The sequence below is a fragment of the Oncorhynchus tshawytscha genome, linkage group LG07, assembly GCF_018296145.1.
Source record: "Oncorhynchus tshawytscha isolate Ot180627B linkage group LG07, Otsh_v2.0, whole genome shotgun sequence".
Classification (NCBI taxonomy): Eukaryota; Metazoa; Chordata; class Actinopteri; order Salmoniformes; family Salmonidae; genus Oncorhynchus; species Oncorhynchus tshawytscha.
Window position 1 is genome coordinate 7,691,971 of NC_056435.1, and position 9,667 is coordinate 7,701,637.

General features: G+C 39.8%; 1 protein-coding gene across 2 annotated transcripts in view; it reads right to left on the reverse strand.

Annotated features, from left to right (window-relative positions):
* Positions 1-4,016: 4,016 nt before the first annotated feature.
* The window catches only part of LOC112255161 (inactive dipeptidyl peptidase 10-like), a 46,685-nt gene continuing 41,034 nt past the window's right edge, over positions 4,017-9,667 (reverse strand). For both annotated transcript variants that reach the window (XM_042323987.1, XM_042323986.1), the window contains exons 21-26: positions 8,691-8,745; positions 8,507-8,603; positions 8,162-8,220; positions 5,032-5,128; positions 4,833-4,906; positions 4,017-4,460 (exon numbers count right to left, since the gene is read on the reverse strand). In XM_042323987.1, the coding sequence (XP_042179921.1) occupies positions 4,320-4,460; positions 4,833-4,906; positions 5,032-5,128; positions 8,162-8,220; positions 8,507-8,603; positions 8,691-8,745 (523 nt within the window). In that variant the 3' untranslated portion in view covers positions 4,017-4,319. The remainder of the gene's footprint in view (positions 4,461-4,832; positions 4,907-5,031; positions 5,129-8,161; positions 8,221-8,506; positions 8,604-8,690; positions 8,746-9,667) is intronic.

Consider the following 9,667-nt stretch of genomic DNA (forward strand, 5'->3'; position numbering starts at 1 on the left):
TTTAGGGTTGAGACGACATCTATTCCTAACGAGAGTTTACACAGCATGGAGATGTGTGATGTTTAGTTTTAGACTTCACATTAGACTTCGCATACACGGTGCAAGTGACAAGTGAGTAGGACGCAGAGCATGGAAACAGACCCTCAGGGCCTGCAGAGGCTAACATGGCCCACAACAACCCATTATTATTTACAGCATTGATACAGGTGTCGGATCTTAATTTGATCACTTGCTGCAAGAGAACTTTCCTGCATGCAGGACATTTTCAACGTGCGGTGTATTTGAGGTTTACAAAGGCTTCTGAATTTTGAAATTTCCACTTAGAAATTTCAGACTTGATTTTACGAAATGTTTTATCAACCCCTACAAAAATAGCCATTAATTATAATCCACATAGTAATTCACATTTCCTGTTGTTGCGGGATTCATTTCCTGTTGTAGCAAACGGGTTCAAATTAAGCTTTCTGCTCGAAATCTCTCACACAGACCTTCACCAGAACTGACAGTGGACATAAGAATATTCTCAAGGCATGGGAAGGATTTCCTCAGGACCAGGTCATTTGCCCTATCGTACCAACTCCTCGTCACTCATTGTCAAGAAAAACAATATTTGGCTTGACAATGAAAGTAAGGGAGTTGACAAGAGCACCTTCATATCTTGGACCAGACTATGAGAAGGAGGCTTCAGGTGTAAGAATGAGAAAAGGACATATTGATGTTAGCAGGAACTTACAAATGCTCCATATACTGTATGATAAGACGTATTCTGGAGATAAGCAGCTATTTTTTGTTTTGAACAATACAATAAAGCAATCCAGCCAGCACAGTTTCGGCTCTTCAGTGATCCATGTGTAAAAGCGTCCTCTGGCTAAGTGGCGAGGATTGCTTACTGTATAATAGCTAACAAACCATGCAGTGCTACAGTCAATGAACATTTGACATAGTATCATCCAGGTCAGAATTGTATTCCTTTCTAGGGTGGTGAATCTGTCTTGCAACAATGGGGATCTCCTCATATAGAGATCGGAGAAGTGTGCTGTTGTCATTTGGCTCCGTATCCCTCCACATCGCTCAAGCTCAAGGCCTATTTTGTAGCCTGGTTAAACCAGGACTGAATGCTGCGCTCAACATTGTCTCACACAATGGGGAAGCATAGAAAACTCAGTGTATCAGATACATGGCTCTGAGGCTACCTATTTTGTACTTTCCTTCTCTCAAATAGGTTCATTCGGTCAGAGGAGACTCAGTATGAAGCTGACTCACAGGACAGTGTTTAATTTGTTCCGGTAAAGTAATTAAATCTCTCTCAGTTTATGCATCCCAAATGCCACCCCATTCCCTATATAGTGCACTACTTTTAACCAGAGCCCTATGGTTCTGCAGGTAGGGCACTAAAAAGGGTGCCATTCAGGACGCAAACAGTCTGTCTGTAAAATAATCACACAAGTCACTGGCTAGATCCATGGGACTACAGTAGAAAATTAGCCGGCTGGCTAATATGGCACAGATATTGTCACACATGTTGATTAATGTGCATTGCCCCTGTCAAACACACCTAATAAAATCAAGTAAAGATGAATGGCAAACAACCACTATAACAGGGATATCATACCCAATGTGTGCATGGATTTGTATCGTATACAATAAATGAATGAGCAGCAATAACCTCCAACCTGTTTAACTTACCATATGAACCACTGGGACACTGAGTAGCCAATGGAAACTTACGCAGGATTAAAGACTTCAGACTTCAGGTTCCAGACATCTGAATGCTGTGCAGAATATATTATTTTGATGCCTATATTGGCAGAACACAGTTGTTTTCTAAACTTCTTTATTGTTCAATCAATCCAAAGACAATGGCTATTCATCTGAAGTGTAACAAACCCCAGTAAAAACAAAGACCGTAAACTCGTACAATATTCTTATAGATCAACCCCTGCGACGCATATCTCAAAAATATACACACTGTATACTGTAAACGTACAGCTGAAAACAGCATATCAGAAGACATGAAAAATAGCACTTTATCAAATAATCCATGGTGTTATGTCCTATGTAACATCACCTAATATGTGTATATATATGTGCATGTCAGTAACTGAAAGTAAAATGTAGACATTATTAGAGCACATATAAGAATGGGATAAGACAGACGGAAAGCGGTAGAGTTGTGTTCATGCTTATTACAATTGGAATAATGTGGATAAACGTGGGCTTCAACAAAAGTGTGCTTTTCACAGTATGACGATACAGCTGATGGTAAAAGCTGTGGAGGGAGATACCAGTGTATCACTGAGTGGAATTTAAAAAATGTAAAACAAAAATGACATTTAACCCTCAGATTTTGTCCAACTACTGCGTTATTCTACAAATAGAAAGCCTCCATGATTTGTAGTCCTGTATGTTGCAAGTACACACGCACGCACACACACACACACACACACACATCACATTACCCCACATCAGCTACAGTTGAAGTCGGAAGTTTACATACACCTCTGTCAAATACATTTAAACTCAGTTTTTCACAATTCCTGACATTTAATCCTAGTAAAAAATCCCTGTTTTAGGTCAGTTAGGATCACCACTTTATTTTAAAAATGTGAAATGTCAGAATAATAGTAGAGAGAATGATTTATTTCAGTTTTTATTTCTTTCATCACATTCCCAGTGGGTCGGAAGTTTACATACACTCAATTAGTATTTGGTAGCATTGCCTTTAAATTGTTTAACTTGGGTCAAACATTTCGGGTAGCCTTCCACAAGCTTCCCACAATACGTTGGGTGAATTTTGGCCCATTCCTCCTGATAGTGCTGGTGTAACTGAGTCAGGTTTGTCGGCCTCCTTACTCGCACACACTTTTTCAGTCCTGCCCACAAATGATCAATAGGATTGAGGTCAGGGCTTTGTGATGGCCACTCCAATACCTTGACTTTGTTGTCCTTAAGCCATTTGCCACAAATTTGGAAGTATGCTTGGGGTCATTGTCCATTTTGAAGACCCATTTACGACCAAGCATTAACTTCTTGACTGATGTCTTGAGATGTTGGGTCAATATATCCACATCATTTTCTTGCCTCATGATGCCATCTATTTTGTGAAGTGCACCAGTCCCTCCTGCAGCAAAGCACCCCCACAACATGATGATGTCACCCCCGTGCTTCACGGTTGGGATGGTGTTCTTCGGCTTGCAAGCATCCCCCTTTTTCCTCAAACATAACGATGTTCATTATGGCCAAACAGTTCTATTTTTGTTTCATCAAACCAGAGGACATTTCTCCAAAAAGTACGATCTTTGTCCCCATGTGCAGTTGCAAACCATAGTCTGGCTAATTTATGGTGGTTTTGGAGGAGTGGCTTCTTCCTTGCTGAGCGTCCTTTCAGGTTATGTCGATATATGACTCATTTTACTGTGGATATAGATACTTTTGTACCTGTTTCCTCCAGCATCTTCACAAGGTCCTTTGCTGTTGTTCTGGGATTGATTTGCACTTTTCGCACCAATGTACGTTCATCTCTAGGAGACAGAACGTGTCTCCTTCCTGAGCGGTATGACGGCTGCGTGGTCCCATGGTGTTTATACTTGCCTACTATTGTTTGTACAGATAAACGTGGTACCTTCAGGCATTTGGAAATTGCTCCCAAGGATGAACTAGACTTGTGGAGGTCTACAATTTTTCTTCTGAGGTCTTGGCTGATGTCTTTAGATTTTCCTATGATGTCAAGCAAAGAGGCACTCTAGTTTGAAGGTAGGCCTTGAAATACATTCACAGGTACACCTCCAACTGACTCATATGATGTCAATTAGCCTATCAGAAGCTTCCAAAGCATGACATCATTTTCTGGAATTTTACAAGCTGTTTATTAAAGGCACAGTCAACTTAGTGTATGTAAACTTCTGACCCACTAGATTTGTGATACAGTGAATTATAAGTGAAATAATCTGTCTGTAAACAATTGTTGGAAAAATGACTTGTGTCATGCACAAAGTAGATGTCTTAACCGACTTGCCAAAACTATAGTTTGTTAATTAACAAGAAATTTGTGTAGTGGTTGAAAAACAAGTTTTAATGACTCCAACATAAGTGTATGTCAACTTCCAATTTCAACTGTATGTCTTGCCTACATTGGACACCTAATCAACAGCAAACATCCCTCGCGAGGGCAGAGCAGTCATTGTACTGCTTCAACATAAGCGATCCCAGATCCACACATGGCCCGCCTGCACGTCCTCCTGTCAGTCACCATCTAAACCTAGCCCTGTCAGTCATCATCTATCCCTAAACCAGTCAGTCATCGTTTAACCCCAACCCTGTCAGTCATCATCCTCTTTCCCTATCTCCTCAGGTAGCGGTGTGCTGAAGTCCTGAAAACATGTTCTGAAGTAGCCAACCAGGGACTCAGACAGGTGCTTCTGGCTCTGCAGGGACAGGAAGTGGCCCTCATCTGGGTAGAGCTGTCTCAAACAAAGGTCAAAGGTCAAACACAAGGTCAGTCAGGATAGTACTGTCCAGGATTGGGACTGTCATTTCTATAGTGATTTGTGGTTACTCCTCTATCAGTTACAAGAAAGTAACTCAACGTTTTTCCTGAGGTGTGTGTGTGTGTGTGTGTGTGTGTGTGTGTGTGTGTGTGTGTGTGTGTGTGTGTGTGTGTGTGCGCGCGTGCATTGCGCGTGTGTGTGTGTGTGTGTGTGTGTGCGTGTGTACGTGCGAAGGTGGTGGGTGAGTAAAAATATATTGGCTAGCAATCAAAATCACTTAAATAATCACATATTATAATCACTCATTCAACATTTTCATTCAAATTTGTTTATCACGGCTCGTACCTGCATTGTGTAGTTCGCTCCAATTTTGATCAAGTGCTTAATCAACTCTGCTGAATGTTGGAAATGAACATTTGCTGAGAAAAGAACAAAAAAGCACCAATTGGTTTTGCAAATTGACTTTGAATACAACACCAATCACTGATTTTGACAGATTTAGGATGGTCTATTTTCCGTTTCTGTTGGATAAAAGGGTATTTACCATCAGCGGTTCCATGAATCAACAGAAAATCCGGTCCTTGCGGTCCTTTCATCATGTTTCCTTGCAACCCTTTCATATTTGGAAGTACTCTAGAAACCTGAAAGAATAGATATGGGAGACAGTGTAACCTCAAGGTTTTCAATTTTTTTTAACCATTATTTTTGACAAGGAGTCATGCTGAGACCAAGGTCTTTCTCACAGATGAGCCCTGTATACACATCAATATAAACATCAATATACACATAAATATTCACATCAATATACACTATACACATCAATATTCACATCAATATGCACTACCGGTCAAACGCTTTAGAACACATACTCATAAAAGGTTTTTCTTTAGTTTGACTATTTTCTACATTGTAGAATAATAGTGAAGACATCAAAACTATGAAATAACACAGATCGAATCATGGAGTAACCAAAAAAGTGTTAAACAAATCTAAATATATGTTATATTTGATATTCTTCAAATAGCCACACTTTGCATTGATGACAGCTTTCCACACTCTTGGCATTCTCTCAACCAGCTTCATGAGGTAGTCACCTGGAGTGTTGTGTTGAGACAAGGTAGGGTTGTATACAGAAGATAGCCATATTTGGTAAAAGACCAAGTCCATATTATAGCAAAAAAAGCTCAAATAAGCAAAGAGAAATGACAGTCCATCATTAAGACATGAAGGTCAGTCAATACGAAACTTTGAAAGTGTATTCAAGTGCAGTCGCAAAAACCATCAAGCTGGATGAAACTAGATCTCATGAGGACCGCCACAGGAATGGAAGACCCAGAGTTACCTCTGCTGCAGAGGATGGGTTCATTAGAGTTACTAGCCTCAGAAATTGCAGCCCAAATAAATGCTTCACAGAGCTCAAGTAACAGACACATCTCAACATCAACTGTTCAGAGGAGACTGTGTGAATCAGGCCTTCATGGTTGAATTGCTGCAAAGAAACCACTACTTAAGGACACCAATAAGAAGAAGAGACTTGCTTTGGCCAAGAAACACAAGCAATGGACATTAGACCTTTGGTCTGGATGCGGATGTAGGTTAACGGATGATCTCCATATTTGTATTTCCCACCGTAAAGCATGGAGCAGGGGGCGTTATGGTGTGGGGGTGCTTTGCTGGTGACACTGTCAGTGATTTATTTAGAATTCAAAGCACACTTAACCAGCATGGATACTACAGCATTCTGCAGTGATATGCCATCTCATCTGGTTTGTGCTTAGTGGGACTATCATTTGTTTTTGAACAGGACAATGACCCAACACACTTCCAAGCTTTGTAAGGACTATTTGACCAAGATGGAGAGTGATGGAGTCCTGCAACAGATGACCTGGCCTCCACAATCCCCCGACCTCAACCAATTTGAGATGGTTTGGATTGAGTTGGACCGCAGAGTTAAGGAAAAGCAGCCAACAAGTGCTCAGCATATGTGGGAACTCCTTCAAGACTGTTGGAAAAGCATTCCAGGTGAAGCTGGTTGAGAGAATGCCAAGAGTGTGTAAAGCTGTCATCAAGGCAAAGAGTGGCTATTTGAAGAATCTCAAATATGAAATATATTTTGATTTGTTTAACACATGATTCCTTATGTGTTATTTCATAGTTTTGATGTCTTCACTATTATTCTACAATGTATAAAATAGTAAAAATAAAGTAAACCCTTGAATGTGTATGTGCTCTAAAACATTTGACCTGTAGTGTACTACCAATATACACATCAATATACACTATAAACTATACACATCAATATACATCAATTTTCACATGAATATTCACATCAATACACGAAAAGCAAAACAAAACTTCAGGTTTGAACAGAAAGCAATATCTGAGGGAAAACCAACCACAGCACTGAATAAATAGTTGTGAAAAGATCGCGTTAAACAATTAGCCTTGTTAAATCAGACTGCTCACTTATTCCTTCACTTCACAAACAATGCTGAGCACAGTTTTCAGTCTGGTTGAGCCAGGCTACAATACAGGACTGGATCAAACCTGTCTAACACCCCAGGGGATCCAGTGTGTTGCTTCATTATAAATCTTCTTCAGGATCGGTGTCACTTCCACGGGACGGTTAAGCTAACGTAGGCTAATGCGATTAGCATGAGGTTGTAAATAACAAGAAAATTTCCCAGGACATAGACATATCTGATATTGGCAGAAAGCTTAAATTATTGTTAATCTAACTACACTGTCCAATTTACAGTAACTATTACAGTGAAAGAATACCATGCTATTGTTTAAGGAGAGTGCACAGTTTTGAACATGAAAGTTATTAACAAATTAGGCACATTGAAACAAATTTTTTAACAGAAACAACAATGGTTCATTGGATCAGTCTTAAACGTTGCACATACACTGATGCCACGTAGTGTCCAAAATCTAAATTGCGCCTGGGCTGGAATAATACATTAAGGCCTTTCTCTTGCATTTCAAAGATGATGGTACAAAAAAAATACAAAAGAACAGTTGGTTTTGTCTTTGTATTATCTTTTACCAGATCTATTGTGTTATATTCTACTACATTCCTTTCTCATTTCCATAAATTTGAAAGTGTTTCCTTTCAAATGGTACCAAGAATATGCATATCCTTGAGCTACAGGCAGTTCGATTTGGGTATGTCATTTTAGGCGAAAATTGAAAAAAGGGGCTAATCATTAACAGAACGTGCCTTTTTCCATCTACCTCTAAGGTGATGCCCCGCTGTTCGTTTATGATCAATTTGACCTACTTCTCTGGACCAGCATCATTTACATATTAAATGGCTGGAACTGTGTGGCCAACATATCAACAACCCACTTTCAGGGGAACACTTTCACTGATAACACAGTAATCTCACACAGGAAGTTGTACAGCTTCACTAGTTATTATTCTGACTGATGAACAATACCTGGCCCATGAACATACACACACACAAACATGTGCGCACGTACACACACATAAATACGAACACCCAACACACACACACACACACACACGCACACACACACACACACACACGCACGCACGCACGCTTCAGTGTGACAGTTCCCGCTGTTCTCCAATCTGCTGTGATATACTGTAGAACAACAAATAGAAAACCATCAATAACAACAACAGATGGACTGTGATAAACAACTTACTTGATATCTGTTGTCGTTCTTTGACGTCAGGCCAAAGTATCGCTCTGAAAATGCTGAAGCTTCATGTGGAGAAAGTACGCAACATTTCAAAAGAAGTATTCAGTTCTTTCATCTCCAAGTTCATTGATAATCACATTTGTACAATATTTAATGTAATTTGTTGTGGAAAATGTACTCACACAAAACACATAGCACCGGTTACCCAATCCTAGATTGAGCCTAAACCTAGACTCAAAAACCTATTTCAATGGAGATTGTCCATTCAGCTTGCTTTTCAATTCAGGACTAGGTTTAATCTGTCAAGGAAACTGACCTAAAGGGTACGATCATGGAGACATTACTTACCATAAAGTTTCCAGTCAACCACTGGGGAATTAGCAGCTGCACACTTAATCAGCGCAGTGGACCTCAGAAGCATCAAGGTGAGGTAAGCACCGTATCCCTGGAAAGAAAAGAACACCTTCACTTGTTGAACACGCCCGTGAGTGTGAAGCATGGTGATCAACTGAAAGACAGCAGTTAAACTTGCCTTTCCGTAGATTCCGATCCGCGCGCGGTCAATGTATGGGAGTGTCATCAAGTATCTGTAATGAGTAAAAAATAAATGCAACCCAAAACTAATTATTTTTTACAGATATTTCATGAGGGCTTTAACACAGATGACTGACAGTGAAGTTAGAGGGCACAACCATGACATTCATTTTCAATGGATTTCAATGGAAAGGGGAAAATATTGTGTGGTACCATATTACATCCTGTCTTATGGTATTGTCTTATATCATATTGTATGGCATCGCACCGCACTGTATATAGCATTACATCTTATATATTGCATATCGTATCATATCATATAATAGTGTATATCGCATCGTATTGTATTCTATATTATATATATATACATATTCTATACAAATACTGTCCATAATGTCTATACATCCCATCATATGTAAATAAATACATATATATAGATATGATATAATATACACTGCTCAAAAAAATAAAGTGAACACTAAAATAACACATCCTAGATCTGAATGAATGAAATATTCTTATTAAATACTTTTTTCTTTACATAGTTGAATGTGCTGACAACAAAATCACACAAAATTATCAATGAAAATCAAATGTATCAACCCATGGAGGTCTGGATTTGGAGTCACACTCAAAATTAAAGTGGAAAACCACACTACAGGCTGATCCAACTTTGATGTAATGTCCTTAAAACAAGTCAAAATGAGGCTCAGTAGTGTGTGTGGCCTCCACGTGCCTGTATGACCTCCCTACAACGCCTCCTGGGCATGCTCCTGATGAGGTGGCAGATGGTCTCCTGAGGGATCTCCTCCCAGACCTGGACTAAAGCATCCGCCAACTTCTGGACAATCTGTGGTGCAACGTGGCAACGTTGGTGCAACGTTGGTGAATGGAGCGAGACATGATGTCCCAGATGTGCTCAATTGGATTCAGTTCTGGGGAACGGGCGGGCCAGTCCATAGGATCAATGCCTTC